Genomic DNA, 21,880 nt, shown 5'->3' on the forward strand with positions numbered 1-21,880 from the left:
TATGATAATATATCACAAATGTATCAATCCAATTTATTTTACTGGTTGAAATAATGATATGCAAAGTCTGGCTGAATATTATCAAAGAAAATAATCTGTTATGAAAAATATATATATATATATATATATAACTTTTTTTTAATATATAAATAATTTATCTTTTATTGCTTTACATTTATTTGTAATATTTGTTAAAAAAAATAGATAAATATTTAAAATGTGTATTTAATATGTTATTTAATATTTAAAATGTAATTTAATATTTATTTAGTAAAAATGCTACTAGTATTTATCACATTATGGATATGATATGTTGAGTAAAAACTCAACATAACATATCCATAATGTGATAAATGCTTGTATGTTTTGCCTCTGTTCCATTTTATTTTTACCTCTTTCCATTTATTATTCCTTTTGCTTTTCCCCATTAATGAGTTTTTTTCCTGTCCTACACACACACACACACACACACACATCTCCTCTGCTGAGGCATGCACGAAAGAGGATTTCCTGAAGACCAAAGAGGGCCATTACCCAGGGGCCATTAGGCCTCAAGTAGAGCATGTCAGCGCTGTAACTCTATTTGTGTGTGTGTGTGTTCATAGCACACATTGGCATGAACTTCTGTACATGCAAGAGAGATGTGTGTCACACGTTTTCATGTAGCTGCATGTGAGTTCAGAAATGACTAGACTCTGATTTATCAAACACAATACTTTATTTTAAGATTTTATCATGTCATTTTTTTATCATTGTTTTCAATCACAAAATAATAATTGGTATACTATTTTAGACTTAATTTGTGTTTGTTATTCTTCTATTCAGTTTTTTAGCTGGTCAGTCTTTCGTTGTTTCTTATTTAAAAACAGCATTGCATTTGTTTTATTCTTGACATTTAAGGAGGTCTATAGCATGATCGCCCCCCTTAAAGTACATTTCGCCCCCGCTGGCTCCTGCCGGTTAAAATGCTCGAGTAACAGCATTAAAAGCATGCGTATTTTTATTGCTCATGCAATATTCAGAGTAAAATGTCTTTTACAGTCACATGTCGTCGTGGGAGTTAAAAACAGGATGGAGAGAAATCTTTCGAATGCACAAATCTTATCATAATAGAAGAAATTTGTGAAATTGCATTTTTTCCAGCCGAAAACTTCTAAAAGCATTATTCAGATGGGACTGCAGTTCCCTAAGGAGGTACATTTGTGTTTCACAGACAAACTTTCTCATTTCGGCTCCATTATAGCTCTCATCTTATTCTGCTTCACACATCTGGGATAGATTGAGATATGACGTACAGTGTGGCCTTTGTACTCGTCCTCAAATGTTGACGTTTTTCCCAGGTCTCCTAACACACTTTGTATTTCTAAAGTTGAAATGATAAAGACTCCACACAGACACTAAAGCTAGTGTTTCTGTAAATGCTTTGTTCTTTGCTGCTATCTTGATGCATGTTAGTGAGCATCTGTAACACACACATCCAGAATATAAACCAGAGATCCCAGTCCCATCTGAATCTGTGCATGACAGACGCTCTGTGTTCATAACTGTAAGTCAAGAGAGCTCATCCAGTCCAATCAGTGATAGTGAAATGTCTTCAAGACATCTCTGCTAGTGCACTTCCTCCAGCTCTAATGAAGCTGACTGATGAAACATCACTGCTTTACGCTGTCTCTGAGGGTGTGTGTGTGTGTGTGTGTGTGTGTGTGTCTCATCATCAGTGTAAGACACTTTGGCATTTGAGCATAAAACTCCCAGAATGCCCTGCAGCTGGTGGAAAGGTCTCTGCTAGTGTTTAGCAGTCTGAGGACGACCCTGTTATCTTCTGTCAGTCGCTGATGAATCTTTATTGTAAATCAGATGATGCCCATAACAGTTTATTGACTTGCCATCAGGTTTACATTTAATGACACTATATGAATTCAGTTTGTTTCTTAGCATACACATATTTAAAACCCTTTCAAACAATTGTAAATTATTTACAGGGACTAAAGCAAAAATGTTAATGTTACAGAATTTGACTATTACAATTTCATTCAGTTTTTTAAAGATGGAAATGATGAGATGCACTGTGATTTACTATAAAAAAAATTAATATTTGTGAAGAAAATATGTATTTCTATATGCATTGACAGAATTTACATTACAATTTAATTTTGCTTTTTAAAGACATCATGAAATATTATTTAATATATAAACTAGTAAATATATTTGTAAATACAGAAGAAATTATGTATGCATGTCTTTATGTAGATTTGATAAAAATTAGCATATTTTTTATTGAACTGATGAAATATTATATGTATAATCATCTATTTTATGTTTATTTAATTATAAATATATATTTAATTATCTTTAAATTCATGTAATTGTTCAACAAGTCTTCTTTTAAGTATGTATTTTATTGTTTGTAGATTAAAAAAAAAGCTAATATAATATATAATAAAATGGTTAAATATTAAATAAACACAAATCAATTCAAAATAAATACAAATGAATCAATCCTCATAATTTGTTTCATATTTGGGGTGGAATATCCTCCCAACTGAGTTCCCCGTTTCACTAAATCCATCACTTAACTGAGTAAAATGTGTATTTGTTTTCTTGTTGACTGTAAGTGTGAAAAACTATAGTAAGAGCTATTCTCATAGGTCTTTGGTTTGTCCCAGGCTTATATATCAGCAGACCTGACTGTGTGTTGTAGTGAAGCAGCACTGAGGGTCTGTGCACTCGGCGGGCGAAAGGTCTGTTGTCCAGGTCATATTTTTGTAAGCTGAACATACTGCTGCATGGCCAGCGAGAGGAGAAATGGATAAAGAGAGCAGGAGATAAGACGAGTGCGCCTGGGCGGCTGGAGCCCATGTGTGGACGGGTTATTTTAGTAAAGCTTCGTGCCCTCTTCCTATCTTAGAGACAGGAGGCATACGCTATGATTAATTTCTCTCCGAGCATGTCCTACTTGCGTGTGTGTGGGGCCGTGCATGCATGCGTTTATGTATCCAGGTATGTGAGTATGTGAGTTTCCCCTCGGCTTTGCCTTCAGCATCTGGGATTAACGCTTCACGTTTCTGCCTCTTTTCCTTGATCAATATCTGATGACTCCTGACAGGCTCTTTCACCACTCACCGCTCTTAGCCCGGCGGGGATCGATGGAGTTTGAGGCCATTCGTCGGTGTGTTTTACCCTCGGCTCATCGTTCAGATGCTCCAGTATTCTGCGTCTCATTTAGGAGCAGAGCGATTACTGGAGAACTCCTTTTACCTCATTTCTTTCTGGAAAGGAACATCCCAAATGTAATCTCCTTGACATCTCAGTTGTTTTTCCTAGATAGCATTCAGGTTAAATGGAGACTGAAATCAACGTGAGTTCCATGTTTCTGGTCTTTATGTAAACCGTTCATTGGTGCATGCAAATCCAAAAATAGTTTGTCTTCACAATCTTTTATTAATTATTATTGTAATTTTCTCTACCGTTTTGGATGATGTCACTTGGGCCATGCAAGCTGTAGACTAATGTTAATCTTATTGATGTTCTTATTATAAATGTATGATAAAATTGTTTTTATTCAGAAATTAATGCAATTAAAAAGAGTTGAAGAATGCTGGTTTACAGGGCTCCGTGATTAATCGATATAAAATCAAACTGCAATTATCAAATAAATAAATATATATTACGATTAAATTGTTTTATTTTTGTAGTAACAGTACAATTTTATATTTTGATATTTTTAATAAAAATATAATAATATTAAACATGTAATATAATAATACATTTAATATTTAAAATAAATATATTATTATTATTATTATTATTGTTGTTGTTGTTGTTGTTGTTGTTATAGTCATACTGATATATAATTACACAATTTTCTGTCCATATCATGTAGCCCTACAAACAATCACAGCAAACCTGGACCTGAAAAAATATTGCAAACTAATTTTTTATATCATAAAATCTCTATAGTAGATTTCCCCCCAAATCATGTAGTGAACAATCCCAGAATTGTGAGATGTATTTTCTCAAGTTGTTAAAAGACCCTGACTCTCTCATGCTGTGCTCAGATTTGCAAGACACCAGTGTGATAATTAAAGATCATAGATCTCAATATGAACTTCACTATTTCTCATTAAATTCTTCAATGTAAATTATCTATACAGATTCATTCTGTACAGTAGCACTATAGTAGCTGTGTCATACCAGCACCCCAGGATCACGGCAGTGACAAACACACATTTCTTCAGGAAAATGTCAAATCTAGTTACTATTTTTCTTTCTTTGGGGGTTTTAGGAGAAAGCTGACCCTTAAACGAAAGCGAACTGTGAACTCCATTAAGATCAGCCTCCAAGCTATGAATTTTTCTATCAACACAATGTAAGACTCAATTAGGGAGAACGTGATCTACAGCAATGCCAAACACACTCCATTGGTCTCCTCTATGCTCAGTTAAGCTGCTTGTGTGTCAGAGGAAGAGGGATCAGTGCCTGCTTCTCATTTTCAGCACTGGCCACTTCCCAGGAATCAATACTTTTCTGATGGTTGGCTGGATTCGGGAAAGGGGGCGGCGGAGTCTCCTCATTACGCTTTCACTAAGGGACTGATGCTTAATGTGTCTAGTCTGAAGGAGGCCTGCTCAACCCATTTACTCTGGTAAAAATAACATATACATTCATAATCATACTGAGATTCAGTGGCAGTGTAAATTAAATAGACATATTTTACATTTAAGAGATCTATACGAATGAATGTGAGGGTTGGAAAAAATAAAATGAAATTCTACAAACACTAGGGTGGTACACAGGGTAATGCACAGCACATTGTGACGTTCAGTGGAATATTCATCATTTATTCAGTATTTATTTAATTTACATAAAGTATGATGTTTCTGACACAGTACTACCATAATAATACATTTTATTTTGTTATTTTATTTTATTTATTTTTTTTGCTTTACTTTTACATTTTATTATATTTAAAACTTTTACAAGTATTTTTATTTAATTTAAATATAATTATTTAATTTAATATTTTTGGTTTACACTTCATATTTTAATGTAATATTTATTCTATATTATTTATTTAATTTAAATACATTTTTAAAAAATTTACATTTTGAATTTAATGTATTTTATATTTTTGTTTTGTTTTATTTACCTTTTTTAAATTAGAATGAATAACATTCATTTAAATATGACTAATTTATTTTATTAGTAGCTGTGTTTTGGTTGATTAATTGTTTAATCGATGGCTAGTGTTTATTTAAACGTGAAGGTGAATGCACTAGCAATTCGGAGGTTGCCCTCCATCTAAGGTGTCTATTGATTATCATTAATCCACCTATAACTACAGCTGAATTTACATGAGGGATCAATACAATATGCAGCTTTCTATCACTTTAGGTAATTCCCAAAACATTTCCCCTGCATCTCTCTCTCCTTAAATGCCACACATCTTTAATCTTGTTCTCTTGAATCTCTGTGCATTTTTATTCATTCACTCTCACTCTCCAGACTGTCTTTGCTTCTCCTTCACTCTTTCTTTTCCAGGAGAGGTGTGATGTGTTTTTACAGCGACTCTGATGCACAGGGCTCTAAAGAAAGATGCCATCATCATGCATTAGACAACTTAACATTTAATGGCTAAACATCTCAGGTTCACATGTCAGCATGAATGCATTCTTATATCCAGTCAATAAATTGTTTTCAAAGCAATGTGAAACTGGCCTCATGAAAAAGCATGTTGGTAATAGTATTTAATGACTACAAAATTAGAATTAATCAAATACACCTTAAAGACCAAAATAGTGTTTCATAATGTCTGATCCATATCTGTGATCTTGAATTGTATTGTAACAAATTAGAAAGAATCCTTTTTATTTATAGTGTTTATCATAAATAAATATTTGAAATATGATGCTTGACCCCCCCCACCTCATTTTTTTGTGTCTTATTATTTATGGTTAGATGTAAAATTATAATAATATATCAATTAGAACTAATAAATTATTTACTTAATCTTGTATTTACATCCACATTTTATGTGTCCTTTACCATAATAATAAGTATGAACAATAATAATAATGATGCCTGATTTAGCCTTAAAAAAAAAAAAAATTAAACTTATTTAAAGTAAGGTGTAAAATTATAATATATACATACATATATATGCATTTTCTAAGTTTACATCTCATTGTAATTGCCCACCATTAAATTTGAAAATATTCAATATAAGCTAAATCAAGGATCATTACTATTGCTTAAAATAAAAAAAAATAATATACTATTTTAATAAAGATTTATGTAACTAAAGCTGTGCATATGCAAACATAGTACTGTCAGTACCGTTTAATATAAATATGTATGCTTTTAAATTACTAATAAAATTAATATATATTTGTATTCCCTAATATAAACTCAAATACTTATCAAGAATATAAAAAATGTAACAGACGGACAAATGTACCGAGACAATAATTTTAGTTGCAATTTTCTAGAGATTTTAAATTGTTATTGTCAGCCTCTCCAGAGTCCAGTACTGCTTTCAAAATGGACAAAAGAGGTTTGTTTGTTTGTTTGAATCTTTCGAACGTGTAAATGCATGATTAAAACACACAACAGGGAGCAGAAAATGAATGGAAAGTAACTTAACTGATGCTGGCAACCTAAATCATGATTCAGTTATCAATCATGCAAATGCACACGGGAAATAAGGACACACTGAATGCAGGAGTGACAGTGTTGTGTGTGTGTGTGTGTGTGTGTGTGAGAGAGAGAGAGACTCACACTGTGTTTTGTCTGCTCTGATCAATACTGAGTCAAGGGCACCTAAGACAGCGTGTTTGAGGAAGAGGCAGTGTGTCTTTTGTCCCTTTCTGATCAGATTGTGCGATATCATCCTCGTGACGCAGCGGCCCTGAAGGACATCTGTGTTTCACGCTCTAACTAGTACAGACAACAAGAGAACAACCAACTCATGAATTAGGGAATTCCTACAAGATGGACTGAATTCAGGCTTTCTGCTCATTGAGCACAGATAACAAAGCCAGTGTTTGTGTATGTTCATGTTTATGTTTCTGGTCTATCTATGCATTGATTAAATCGATGTAAATGCATTGGATTATATAACACAGTATTGAACACTGCAGGATCTTTTCTCTACACTGATTCACTGTTCTTCATTTTTGCTCAATGTCTTATTATCAACTGGTGTTTTTAAGTTACTTCCTCGCAAACATGTAAAAAAAAAAAAAAAAAAAAAAAAAAAAAATCTATTAGACCTTGAAGCAAATGAATTTCAGTTCAATTACACTTTTCTCAAAAATACACTATTACAATGTGAAACCTTGTTATCATAATGTTGTGACATGATTATCACAATATGAACAGACATCGATTCTCTATCAACACGATTTTGGCCGATACCTCAAAACATGGTTCACACTATATGGTTGTATGGACTTGTACGTTTACATACTGTACATTGGTGGCCAAAATGATTAGAACAGTAGTATTTTCAGCAGCTAAAAATGGTTTTAAGTCAGTTATTTCTATTATTTGCGGTAGTGTGTCAGTAGGAAATATCATAATACATTTCCAAACATTTATTTTTAAACAATCAAACATTGTGATAATCCAGTGTGATTTGTGTTTGCACAACAGTCAGCGCTCCACACATCATTAGTCTGTGTTGAATGACATGAAGAAACAGAACAAACTGAGACAGATGTAATTGAGTTAACTGAAGTTAATTGATAAAGAAATTCTATTTATGACATTATTTTTGACAGCATTTTTCAGTGTCGAAAACAGTACTGTAGTTTTGCAGGTAGGTTTCTTGAAGCATCTTGGTGAAATTGTCACAGTTCTTCTGGATTTAGTCTGACTCAGTTTATTCTTATTCTTAAGCCTGTTTCTGCACTGAATAAAAAAAGAATAAAAAGAAAAAGGTTATTGCAAATTTTTATCTCACAATTCCGTGATATAAACTCACAATTGTGTTATTGTGTTAACTTGAAATTTTGACAGATTACATATGCTTTTTTCTCGCAATTCTGTCTTTTTTCTTAGAATTGTCAGATATAAACTTGCAATTGCGAGTTAAAGTCCAATTTTGGCAGGAGGGAAAAGACTGATATGTTCTCCAAATTGCAAGTTCATATCTCACAATTATGACTTTTTAACTAGCAATTGCGAGTTTAGTGTGAAGTGAAGTGACATTCAGCCAAGTATAGTGACCCATACTCAGAATTCGTGCTCTGCATTTAATCCATCCAAAGGGCACACACACACAGAGCAGTGAACACACACACACACACACACTGTAAACACACACCTGGAGCAGTGGGCGGCCATTTATGTTGCGGCGATGCCTTGCTTAAGGGCACCTCAGTCGTGGTATTGAGATTCGAACCCACAACCCTAACTCTCTAACCACTGAGAAAAAGTAGGAATTGTAAGATAAAAATTTGCAATGACCTTTTTTCTTTTTTTATTTAGTGGCAGAAACAGGCTTCCATAGTTTCTTCGTTATTCCAGACAGACTGATGATGATCAGATCAGATCTCTGTGTGGAGCGCTGGCTGTTGTCAGACAAAAAACTCACTGTCAAATGAATATTTGGAAATGTAAACTGATATTTCCTACTGACACACTACAGCAAAATATAGAAATAACTGACTTAAAACCTTTTTAGCTGGTGAAAATACTAGTGTTCTAATCATTTGGGCCACCACTGTAATTTTAGTAAAATAGATATCTTAATTAAAAAAACTTATAATATATCATTTTTGGAAGTGAGCGATAGTGGCCAATTAGTTGTAAAATAATAAATAATAAAAATATTAAAATAAACGTATGTATAAAGATTGTCAAAAAACATTATCTAAGAAAAAAATAATATAAACAACCCCTTAAAATCTTTAAAATCGGTCATATTGATTCATCATACCACTTGATTGATGAAAACAAAAACAAAATACAAAAAATATAGTTGCAGTAAAAGTACAAGTACAGCAAAGTTATCAGGTAGTGTTTATACTAAAATGTAGAATTGTTTTTTTTTTTTAGTGTAAATACGACATTATATTCACATACAGCCTTTATCTGATTTGATGAGTATGGTTTGGATAACTACTGGACAAGAGGGTCTTCTTAAGACGCGCGCCCCCGTCTGTCGCGCAGTGAAACCGCGCGCGCAGAGAGAGAGAGAGAGAGAGAGAGAGAGAGAGAGAGAGAGAGAGAGCGAGAGAGAGCGAGAGAGAGAGAGAGCAAATAAGGCTCTGCAGCGGCAGCACAGAAGTGCCAGTGGCGGCAGCAGCGTCAACGCATCTGCGCGTCTCCGAACTGCCTTGTCTCGGGTCAATCAATCCCTCAGCCCCGTTACCGATTGAGATTTAACAGCGGCTTTGGATCTTAACGAGCCATCTCCATCCTCGACCACAGCTCGACGTCAGCCCCCGTTCGCTTGACTACCGGTTTCGTTTATATCTAGCCAGTTTCTTGAAATTTTTAATGGAAAATGGCGATGTTTGCTCAGTCCCCCGGTCTGTTGTGCCTCCTCTCCGTTCAAACTGTGCTGCTCCTCAGCCTCTCTTCACCGGGAACGGCGACGCTCCTCTTTCCTCAGCACTACACGTAAGTACCTCAAGGAAGCGCGAGGCGTCGAACGCGCGCGTTCCACAGCGTCCCAGTTGCGCGAGGCACTCATGATATCTCCGTTAACGCGTCAGTCTGTTTTTATTTTTAATCACCGCTCATATTTGTAGTCCCAAGCCATTCTACATGATTGTTTATCATTCCCGTGAAGGTTAGTCGTTCAGTTATTGATCGAAAGAGGCGTGACAGGAAAACGGGCGATAGTTAGTGCTCCATGTAACGTTATTTATAGTTGCTTGCTGTTTTAGCTGTCGTGTTACCGAGTACGGAGACAGTAACGACTGGAGAGTGCTCGGTGCGTTTCAACGCTGCTACTTTTTGACTGAAGCGCATCACTCAAACGGGTTTTCATTATTGTAGCTTATCGACTGCTGTTAGAAGAGGATTCCCACAATCATGAATAAACTAAAGACATCCGGGGATTAAAAAATGCAGCTTTTATAGTAGAGGGAAAGTCATTTTAGTATTGTTTATCTTCGCTCAGATTTTTTTTTTGTTTTTGTTAGTGCAGTGTTTATAAAATGTCTAAGTCATTAGACATATGGGCTGGGAACTCCGTTTAACTTGTTTCCTTGAAACGTAAAATAGTTTTAGGTTTGGTTATACTCTGTAAGAGATTCAGATTCTGAGAGCATGATGACTTGTCTGTATCAGTGACCCGTTTGATATTGATTATTGCTTGTAAACCTCTCATTATAAAAGCCTGGAGGACACATTCTTCAAGCATCAACTTTGTCTGAGATGTTTTCTTAAAGTTAGACACAAGTGAGACAACTGTTGACATACAGTAAGAGAATGGTGGAGAATTTATTGGTGTTTAATAAAAACAATCATGATTTTAAATAGACCTCTTTTGAAACCTTTTTTTACCGTGGTTGAATCAGTTCACAATCTAAGTTTTCTCCAAAAACTGCATTAGATTCCTAATGCATTTAGTCTTATATGCAAGTTTATCACCATTCATTAAGTTTAGAATTGGTTGTTGCATTGAACAAAGATGTACTGCAGCATACTATCATTTGTGTTTGCCTCGGAGGCATGTAAAGCGTCTCATTTTTGTGCTGTCCAACAGCCGCTTTCTGAAGTGAGGGTGTGGTTGTGCGCTCATACGGGGCAGAGGCTAGATTTGTCTGCTGTGTGCCACTGCCAACACATGCCAGTCCCCATTGGATTATCTCATCTCTAATGCCGTATGAAATCATAGAATTGTGATGCTGTTTATGTAAGGTTTTACGTAATGTGAAATGAAGTTGTCTGTGATCTTCTTGTTGACATTTGCTGCTAAAGATGATGTCTCCCTTTTTATATTGGAAATTATACATACAGTGGTTTTCTCAACTCAACTGGTGGATTGCAATCCAAAAATAGATCACAAGTCTGAACAGATAGGGTTGCAATACTACAGATAATTGAAGGATCAGACATAGTTAGGATAGTTATAGACATTATTAATTTTTAATTGAGAGGAGAAAACATTTAGTATTTCTGTGGTTGTTGATGTCAAAGAATATTTTTGGTACATTTTTTTTTGGCTGCTCAGTGTAAAAAAAATACTTATATTTATAGTTTTATTTGTGTATATTTTATTAAATTATATTATTTTAAACATTTTTGCTACTCTTGATCAAGTATATTATTTTATATTGTATTATTGCAGCATATTATATATTTTTTTATTTATTGATTATTTTAGATTATATATATATATATATCCTTATGTTTTGTGTAGTATTTTGTATGGGCATTATATCAGAATCTACAAATTTAATAAAGATGTATTATTCCATGCTTGGTACGATAATAACTAACCTATAGGTCATTAAATTAGTACCGCCTTGCATGAGAACAGTGTCGTGCATTTGAAAGGATTGTTTCACTTTGCAAACAGCACAGCATATGTAATCTGTCAACCTTGATAAGCGACGTCTATCAACCTGTCAGAAGCACAGAGACTCTGCCAGAGAACAAATAGTCCATGTCTGGATAGTATAATGCCGAAATAGTACATTAGGCTGGTTTTCAACTCCTGTACAGTTAATAACTGATAATCTTCATAATGCGCTGATATAGACTGTCTTTTGCTCTCTCTGTTTGTGTGCTTTCTGCTCGCGGTGCTGTGGCCTGTAGTCACAGAGATTTGTAACACTTATTTTACACAGTGCTTTGAGCCTCGAGGCCTGCTCCTCTTTACCAAACCCAGTCAGTAAGCAAGCATGACCACCACGGAGAAGGATTTAATAAACGCAACAATAAAAAGACATCTATCAATAGCCAAAACCAAATCATGCTTATGTTTATCAAAGCTTATTCCATTCAGCTTTTTAATCTAATAAAGGTAATAACAGACAAGTGGTGGTTTGCTTTCTTTTTTTTCATCTTTCAACCACGGTTTTAATGGCATAAATGAAAGTGGCTGCCATGTTTTTTTTTTTTAATCTATGTTTCAAAACCTAGTGAGCTGCCTATGTTGGCAGTCTTTTAAGGCATCATATGCAATTGTATGTTTGTGCCTCTGTAAAATGTTTCAAATTTATCAAGTATGAAGTTCCTTTGTCAAGTATGCTTCCTTGTAAGGAAACAAAACAGCCTACTAGCTTTTTTTTTATACAGAACCTAAATGGCATAAAATCCTAGTGTTTAATTCATAAACTTAAGCCATAGTAGCCATAGAGTTAATCACGTACCTGTTGTGTAGGTCATAAACAGGTAAACCCCAAAATCTCCATACTGATAACATTTAAGGGTGTTTTGTGTTATAGATTACTGATTTACTCCACTCACACGACAGGCTGCTTAATGGCTAAATGAATCGGCATTTAAATAATTAATTTTTAGATGAAAGTAACCTCTTCTAAGTGTCACAAACTGAGTCTCCTGTCTTCTTTCTATTGGTTGACCGATATTTGTTGTTTGATAGCCGATGCCAATATCTAGGAAAGCAGGGTGGAAATCAATTCTGTTATTAATAGTATTGGTAAATCTCCATTACGTGCTTTCAGATGGAGTGGCTCTTATTACAGAGTCGTAGATCACAGACAAGCTACGCAGTATCGCGTTCATTAGATGAATCGCAGTCGATTATGAACGTGATAGTGTAGCTTGTCAGTGTTAGTGTTTTTATTAATGACATTTATGTTTTTGTTGTCTGGCGAGTAAACTGAAAAATTAACTAGCCAATGGCGATTTTTTGTGTTTTGCTTTGGTACCAAAATTGTTACTAAGAACCGTGGATTTTCACTGGTATCGGCTGCGAATACTGAAATTTTGGTACCTTGAGAACACTAAAATGAATGTAACATGGCAAAGATGAATGCAATTTTGGAAGTTGAATGTAAGGGAAATGTCATTTTGGAATTTCTGTGATCTAATGTGATATTGTCCTTTTTCTTATTAATGATGAAATTATATTTTATTGTTGTAATTAATTTATAGCAAGCACTGAATTCATTTTGGGATCCGATGACTGATGATTGTATTTTTAGTCCGGTACCTGTATATAAGATTAGTATTGACCAAGTTCAAAGGCTGTCATATGTGGATCAACTTATTATGTTGTGTATTTTCAATATGAAAAATAACTTATTTTCAGTTTCAATCAAATTCAATGGATTTATTGCATTTTGAAAAAAAGGAAAAAAAATCTATCATGGATTTATTGCATTTTGGGAAAATAAATCTAATAAATCTTTGAAAATCTAAATCTGGATTAGAATTTTTTTTGTTATTATAAGTTATAACCTAAAGATGCTATGTGTATGTGCTATGTGTTTGAAACAGAAAATATTGTTTTTTTTCTTTCCACTTTCTTGGTAAAGAAATCACATTTTTACTTAAATTGGTCAAAATGGATTTATAGCGTTTCAGAACCAAACTCTTTATATATTGATTCCTATTAAAGCAACTGTATTAAAGTTTCTGAGTAGTGAGTGATTTTCCTCTTTGTGTTTTGGTGTTTTATTAACATTAAAGGAAATGTTCACCCAAAAAATAAAAATAGTGATTTATTTTTATTACATCATTTACTCATTCAAATTTAGTTTTAAACCTGAAAGAGTTTCTTTATTCTGCTGAAAATAAAAAATGTTATTTTGAAGAATCTCAAAAAAGAAGAAACTCAAATTCAATGTGGACCAGCAACTGTATGGTGACCCACATTCTTCAAAATATCTTCTTTTGTGTTCAGCACGAGAAAGAAATGAATACAGGTTTGGGACAAACATAACAAAAAATACTGTATTTAAAGCTGCAGTCGGTAACTTTTGACGCTCTAGCGGTTAATAAACAGAACTGCTTGCGTCTTGCGGAAGAACATTGTAGCCGGATCTACTTCTCTCTGTTTATGTCTACGAAGAATCACAAAGGTACTGGGTTACGCCGCCGCGGTACCCCTGAAGCAATCTAAAATAGTCCGAATATAAACACTTATTATAGGTGTACCCTAGTGATTCAGGACAAGCTAAAAACACGGTTTGGAAAATGGATTCATGGTGTACTCGCTTATTATATACATTTTTCTACATTTTGAACACAAACAAAGTTACGGACCGCAGCTCTGATTGGTTGTTTCTTACCGGGAGCGGATTAATTCCTGCAAATGGCAATAGGACCACCGGGAGGAGCCAGAGGAGCTTGATTTTTTTCACAGATTATCTGTCTCATATTCTACTGTCAGGACATAATGACAGGTTTAACAAATATGTAAAAAATATATTTTTACAAAAGTTACCTACTGCAGCTTTAAAACAGCTAGTGCATATATAGTCAGATGCAACTGCCGTATCGCGCGTCCTGTGACAAATTTGCCGCATCTGTGCATCTCGACTATCGACAGAGACATCTGCTATCGTCGATATCTCTGACTGTCGTCGATACACGATACTATCGTCTATCGGCACAACCCTAGTGTCTAATGTATTTTTGACAGTTTCATATTATAATAATATAAATACAATTATAGGATTAGTAATGCTAATATAAATAGTAATATAATATAAATTCTACAAGTAGTATGTAATAATATTAATAATAATAATAATAATAATAATAATAATAATAAAGTTGTATATAGTAAAGCAAATATAATTCACAAATTTAGAAACAGAATATTTTGACAACGCAAGTAAAAAATCTGCTAGTATATCGTGGTCAGGCACTATATAAAGTTGTTTGGATGATGGAGTCATAAAGCATGACCTGGCACATTTTGTGAGTATAAAAGAGCAATTCTAGATTCGCGCACATGCTGGAGGTGTTGTCATTAGCGGTTAGCATCAGTACTCCCTCGCTCTGAAAACCTTTATTTTTCCCTCTGTGACCTTTCTCGTTTTGACACTTCCTTCAGCAGCGAAACCATTTATTACCATCTCCCCCTAGATCTTTCATTAGGAGGTGTGTAATCCAAACACGCTTGATCTCATTTCTTCCCTTCCTGTGTATCTGTCACTATCAGATCGATAGATTACAGGAATCTCCCTCTGCACTGGCTCAGCAGCTTGTCTTTGCATCAGGAGTTTCTGAGGTCACAGTACATATAATAACAGTGTTTGGCTTAGTTTGGTTAATTACGTTTGAATAGCATAAAACGTGAGAGGAAGTAGTGAGTCAGAGACTGGTCTCGTGGGGAAAAAAACACTTTTGGGAAAAGCTAAAGAAAATTCCGCTATTATTTGATTCAACATATGTTTTTATGGTTAAATCTTAGCAAACTATTGGAGATTTGTTCTTGCCCAAAAGATGCTGAGTTGGCCACAGATTGAATTGAATTTATTTTTCCTTTAGTGAATTGAATCTCAGCTGCCAAAAGACATTTCACTTAACCGAATCAACCTCTAATGGATATTTTGTAAGAAGACACTAAACCAAAGTAGCCTTCAAATCGAATTTACTATAGGTAACTGCTGCTTGTTTTCTCATTATTCCTAATACCATGTTCTCATAGTTAGGACTATTGATTTGAACACACCCCTAATTTATAAGTATGCATGCAAGCTTGCATTGACAGGTCTTTTATCCATTGCTTTCAAGATATTTTATTCTTAATGTATTACTTGGGAATTGAACCCATGACCTTGATGTTGTAAGCGCCATGCTTTACTAGAAAACTGCTAGAACATACTTGAACACACTTTTCACACGTTTGTGCCTTGGACACAAGCTGTCTGGCAATAAAGATATTATGATGCACTTTTATTTGTGATCAGAATTAGGACTGAGATGCAAGACAATAGAACACAATCAGAACAAAAAATTTGATTGAAATAAGTATGCAAGTAAAAATAGATTAAAATAAATAAACAGTATGTTAAAATTTTTTTTTTCAAATAAATAGTATGAAAATAGATGAAAAGGTCAACAGATTAAATAAATAAAAATAAATAAGTAAAAAATTACATTTTACAGTATAGTACTATAATAATAAAAAATTATGTAACAATAGAAATTGAACAAATTAAATATGAACATGTAACTAATGTTCATATTTCACTGAATAAAAAGGTAATTTGTGCAAAAAACTATATAAATCCTTTTGACATTTTAGGATTGGGGCGCCTTGCACAAAGTTTATCTTAGGGGCTTTGCATCTAAAAATGTGAGTGGCAGCGTTCAGGTGTGGTTATAAAAAAGAAAACAGCACAGTACAGTATGTCTCCTCTGCCATGTTGCTTTCAAAAAAAAAATTTTCCATACCAACTTGCTACTGTAAACAAAAGCTCACACTGTTTGCCCCGTATGGGATGAATTAGACTCAGAATGATTAATAGATGCATGCACAATTATCCATGTGCTACATACATTTTATGCATGTATCTTAGCAACCATGAAAGTGCCTTTTAATTTGAGTGTGTGGAATTCGGGATTAAATGATTGTGCAATAATTTGTACAAATACAGACATTATTGCAAATGAAAATGTTCTGTTCTGCATTAATGTTTCATAAAATGCTCTTGCAAAAATGAATCTGTGCATTTGTAGATCAGGTAACACGCGTCATTTATTGAGGTCTTGTTCAAGTCGATCTTGTTTGGTTCATTTGGATTTTGAGACTTCATTTTGTGAGTTTTGCATAATTTAGCATTTTCTAAATTTTCATTAAGAAAGTAGTTTATTATGTGTTGTTTGGCACCATAAAGAAATAAAATGCTGTATGTACTTTGTTGTAAATCTTATATCTTACAAAACATGGTGATTTGTCACTTGCTTATGAGGAAAACAGTGCTTTAACTGCATTAGACAGCAGCTGTGGAGAAGTGTTTTCTTTGTTGCCGTCATGAATCATTCTCCAGCTGATCTTCCTATCCTTGTCATTCAGATGAAGCTGACATTTCACGTTGACATTTCTTTTTCTGTGCTAACATTCAATGACAAATGACCATGTTGCTTGTCTGATGGTGGAGATAGATGTTGTTAGCTTCTTTGGATTTGCAGTGAAACAGCTGTAATACAGAAAGAAAATATCTGAAATCAATGATCTGAAAGCACTGGACTATTTGCTGGTGTTTTAAGGTTTACTCAGTTCTGAATGAAGTTACGATTGCATTTATGCATGCCATTACTTTGGTCTCAGTCGATGTTTCTTAGTGCTTTTTACCCAGCTCAGTGTACGTTGAGATGTAGGTGCTAAAAGCCCTTAAAGCTTTTAGTTTAGATTTGTGTATTAGAAAAGCCAGTCATTTCTTTGTGTATTTACTCATAGGTGGGTGTGTTTTAGGTAATGTGGACATCCATTATATTTAATCTTCAAGTTCTGTCTGAACTCGAATACCTGCTCTAGTAAGGTAGAGCTTCTGTCTATAACTTGATTTGGTGCCTCATTGTTTCTTAAAAGGACTGTCCACATAATTTAACACATCAGCTTTATGTATATATATTTTTTACTCTCAGGATACATTTTTTGTGTTTGTTAAAATAAAATAAATGCATACTTACATTAATAATGTACATATATTTTTCCTTTTATGAGTCTTTCTTGATAAACTTTATTTAGGCTATTTAATTTATTTTCATATCTTTCAACTGGTCTGTTTTCAATGGAATAATTTTTTTTGTGTGTAGATGTGTTATACTATTAAAGGTAATTTCTCATTTTCAAACTATAATAAAACCACAAAAATAACAAGATTATCAGATTTAAAAAAATAAATAAAATAAGAATGTATTATTATTTATTTTTTTATTTTTTTGGGATTTTTATTATTTTCTTTATTTTTATTTTTATAGTCACTTTGTCAACTCCTGGAGAGTTGGTGACATTCCTTTTTATTTAATTGAATTAATTCCTTATTTTTGTTTTTAATTAACTCTTTCTTGCTGCCTTTTCAATTCTTACACAGTTGGAAAAAACTGTTTTTTTATTTTTAAATAAAATAAAATGTTTCATATTAATAAATATATTTTTTTTATAATTACAATTTTACATTTTATTTTTGTAATTTAAATTTTACAATACACTGTAGTGTTCTGCTGAAAGTAAATGGTGAAGATGACTTTTAGTGAATAATACATTTCATTCTGTTCCTCACACAGAGCTATCATATGATTATAAACCAGAAATGTTTAAAACAGCAGCATGTTTTATGTTTCGTGATAGTCATACAAGTTTGGAACAAGTTGAGGGTGAGTAAATGATGCCAGACGATTCAGTTTAGTCTGCACTATCCCTGTAAGTACATACAGCAAGCTGCAGACATGCAGAGCTGTCGCCTGAGCTCATTCACCTCTGTGTTTTTGTTCATAACGTTCCTGGCCCAAGAAAGCATTTTCTTCCTTTCCACTCTCTGTCCATCTCTCTTCTGCTGAATCTCATTGTGTTAAGAGCTTTAGGAGCTGCAGGCAGATATACAGCTCTGATCTGTGGACGTTTGATCGCTTCATTCGGGTTTGGCCCAGTTAGTAAATGTTGTTGCTGCTTAGGGAGGCACTCCTGTCAGAACCGGGCTTTCTTTATCATTCGGGCTCCTTAAACATCCACTCTTACCTGCCAACAGCCAAGCAGCACATTGCCAGAGAGAGGGAGAAAGAGCAGATGAGAGTTTGGAAGGGTAGTGATTAAAGTCTAGATGAATCCAAAATGAGCCGGTTTACTTTCTTAAAGTGACAGTTCATCATTTACTCATGCAACGTCTTTGCAAATCTGTAAGCTGTTCTTCATCCTGCTGGGACATTCAAAGTCACAGGGTCACAGTCTAAATAAAAGCATTTGTATTAATTGTACAACTATTCAGCTGATATAAAATCACTGATATAAAAATCACTGTCTTTTTTTCTGATATAAAATCACTGTCAAATTCTGATAACTCATAAAAGCCTGCTGTCTGTCTGAAAATTCTTGATTGAATTTTTTTGACTTCTAATCTATAATATTTTTCAATTCCATTCAAGTATATTTTTTATGGCGCTTTTCACGATGCAAATGATTGCAAAGCAACTTTACAGAAAATTAAAGATTCTAAATTATATTTAGTAATAGTTTTTCAGTGATGACTCGAGTTGATGTCCATTATAGCAAAATCTGGTAGTTGGCATCTGAGGGTTGGCATCATCTGAGGTCTTCTGGGAGGGTTTAGCATCATCTCTTCTCAGGTGTTCGGTCATCTCAGGTTGTAAGGGCTGGATCCAGACTGAAGATTGTGTCATTCTTAGTAGAAACCAAGAAGGTTAAAAAAATGAGCATAGCTGCTGTTCCAACTAAGCAAAAAATGATGTGTTCAACCCAAACAAAAGAATTAAAATGTGCATTTGATCAGATGTAACTGAAGAACAAGGTTATGAGATACATTATGTGAATGCTTGGCTGAACAGATTTAGTGTGCTTTAACTGGATTTAAACAGAGAGAGTGTGTCTGAACCCCGAACATTATCAGGAAGGCTATTCCAGAGTTTGGGAGCCAAATGTGAAAAAGCTCTACCTCCTTTAATGGACTTTGCTATCCTAGGAACTAATAAAAGTCCAGAGTTTTGTGATGAATGGATGAATAAAAAAACACTTATTTATTTTATTTGATTTTAATCATTAAAAAATATTTTTATTGTTTTATTATATTTAAAATGTTATTATTATTTTTATTTTAAACCTTCATAAAACATTCATTTTTCAACAATTTCTTGTTTAATATTGTCAGTATTTTAAAGTGACACAACAACTCAATGTGATGACAATCCACAAACCATTTCGTTCATTCATTTAAATTATGAAATATGAAGCAAGAGCTATTTGGCGAATTAATTGTTCTTTTGCGTATGATCTTTTTAGTAAATCAGTTGATCCAGTTCACAGAGTGATTGGTTCACGATCTCGTTTCTGGAGTTCAACTGGATGCCAGTGTATGGGGTAAAAACAGAAAAATTGCAATGTGCACTCTTAAGAAATAATGTATTTATTTTGAAACACATTATATTATTAAATGCTAATAGAATAGCTGGGTTCAGTCATTCTTATCAATTAAATAAGTATGCTCAGTCAGAAACACACACACACACACACACACATATGCAGCATTTCTTTGGGGGCTATTCTCAGGCTGTGTAACACAGATAAGGGTTATTTCTGACCCCGGGCCGTGGTTGCAAATCTCTGACTATTAGGCAAGAGCAGATAAAACCGTTATAAGGTTTGTGTGACACTGCTGAAATTCCCCTGTAATTTTCTCCATCAGTTTCCTGAACACTGAATGTTAAAACACCTCGTGACTGCAGATGTGCTCTAGTAGATATTACGCTTTTTATGAAATGTCACACTGTCTGTAAAACCAGTATATAAATATAGAGCTCCTGGGACATACAAGGTCGCAGTAAAAATAAAATCAATATCATTAATTGTGAATTATCACCCCTGCAATATGAAACAGACTGTCGGTTTTCTGATACAGAATCACTGTCAGATTTGTTTTTGTTTTTTGCAACTCTTGGACAGCTGGAAAAAAAAGTGCTGTCATTCCAATTTTATCACATTTCTGTTTTGTTTAGTCGAGTTTTTTGTTTTGTTGCCACACACTATATAGGAGCGATAGTCCAGTATGTAAATGGGGATTTAGCCATTATGTGATGTAGTGCACATTTGCATTGCTGTTAACTAGTGCTCTCTGTGTCTAACAGGATGATGCACTGGGCAGGTCGCATAGAGAAGGAACTGGAGAAGGTGCTGCAGCTCGTCACCGGAGTTCAGCAAATGAAAGGAGTAAGTTTAACCTCTTTAACTTGTTTTACACTAGATGGACAAATATTGTGTAGTTTCAGAGCTGTAGGGCAAAGGCACCTCTCTTCTGTGGTAGTGTGGAAGAGACCATAATATTCACACTGTATTATTTACCTTTGTTGTGGTGCCCTAGGAGGAAGCTTTAACTTGTTACTGATGTAATGATAACAGTGGTTGCATAAGATGATTACAGTAATAGCAGTGTTTCTTTGTGGTCGTTTCAATAGTGACATTTCATAACAATCATTTTCTGTTGACAGCGGTCACATAGTATTGGGCCCTAAGCTATGATTTATTTCACTGTAGTTTCTGAAAGCCTGAAGTATTAAATATATGTTGCTTTGTATACAATATTTTACATGTATGTTTCACTTTTTAAATGAGTATTCTGTATTATTTGGGAAATTGTGAATTTGTTCATATTTAAATACACCAGGAAAATTTATTATTTTAATGCATTTTTCTATTACAAACTAGATTATGATCTGTATATCTGCCTATAGGTATATATATATGTGTGTGTGTGTGTGTTAAATAATAATTAGAACTGTTTGATAATAATAATAATGATAATAATGATAAAAAAAAAAATAATTTTATAATTTGAGACAGTGGTAATGGCTTAAACAGTGAGACATAATAAAATTACAAATACAAAAAAGTACAAAATAGTTCAGATTTATTTATTTCACATGTCTGTTTCACATGTTAAATGAGTATTCTATATAATTTATTAAATTGCATTAAATAATTTGTCAGTATTTAAAAAGTCTGAGACCATGAAAATGCATTTTATTTTTATTTCAGTGAAAAGAAGAATTTAAATTAAGAATATATAAAATGCTGAATAGTTGTATCATTATCACTGTCTAAAATACAAGTAATACAAGTAATAATAATAATAATAATAATAATAGCAGTGAGATGTAAAAAATACGAAAATTTTAAGTAAGTAATATGTGAGTATAATAAAAATACACTAAAATATGATACACACACACACACACATTTATGTAAATATACCATTTAAAATCTATATTT

The 21,880-nt window shown here is 33.7% G+C and overlaps 1 protein-coding gene across 2 annotated transcripts in view; it reads left to right on the top strand.

Annotated features, from left to right (window-relative positions):
• The first annotated feature begins 9,260 nt into the window (after window positions 1–9,260).
• Window positions 9,261–21,880, top strand: part of LOC127959340 (voltage-dependent calcium channel subunit alpha-2/delta-2) — a 201,694-nt gene continuing 189,074 nt past the window's right edge. For both annotated transcript variants that reach the window (XM_052558443.1, XM_052558444.1), the window contains exons 1-2: window positions 9,261–9,627; window positions 20,740–20,821. In XM_052558443.1, the coding sequence (XP_052414403.1) occupies window positions 9,512–9,627; window positions 20,740–20,821 (198 nt within the window). In that variant the 5' untranslated portion in view covers window positions 9,261–9,511. The remainder of the gene's footprint in view (window positions 9,628–20,739; window positions 20,822–21,880) is intronic.

Source organism: Carassius gibelio, chromosome B6, assembly GCF_023724105.1.
Source record: "Carassius gibelio isolate Cgi1373 ecotype wild population from Czech Republic chromosome B6, carGib1.2-hapl.c, whole genome shotgun sequence".
NCBI classification, from domain to species: domain Eukaryota; kingdom Metazoa; phylum Chordata; class Actinopteri; order Cypriniformes; family Cyprinidae; genus Carassius; species Carassius gibelio.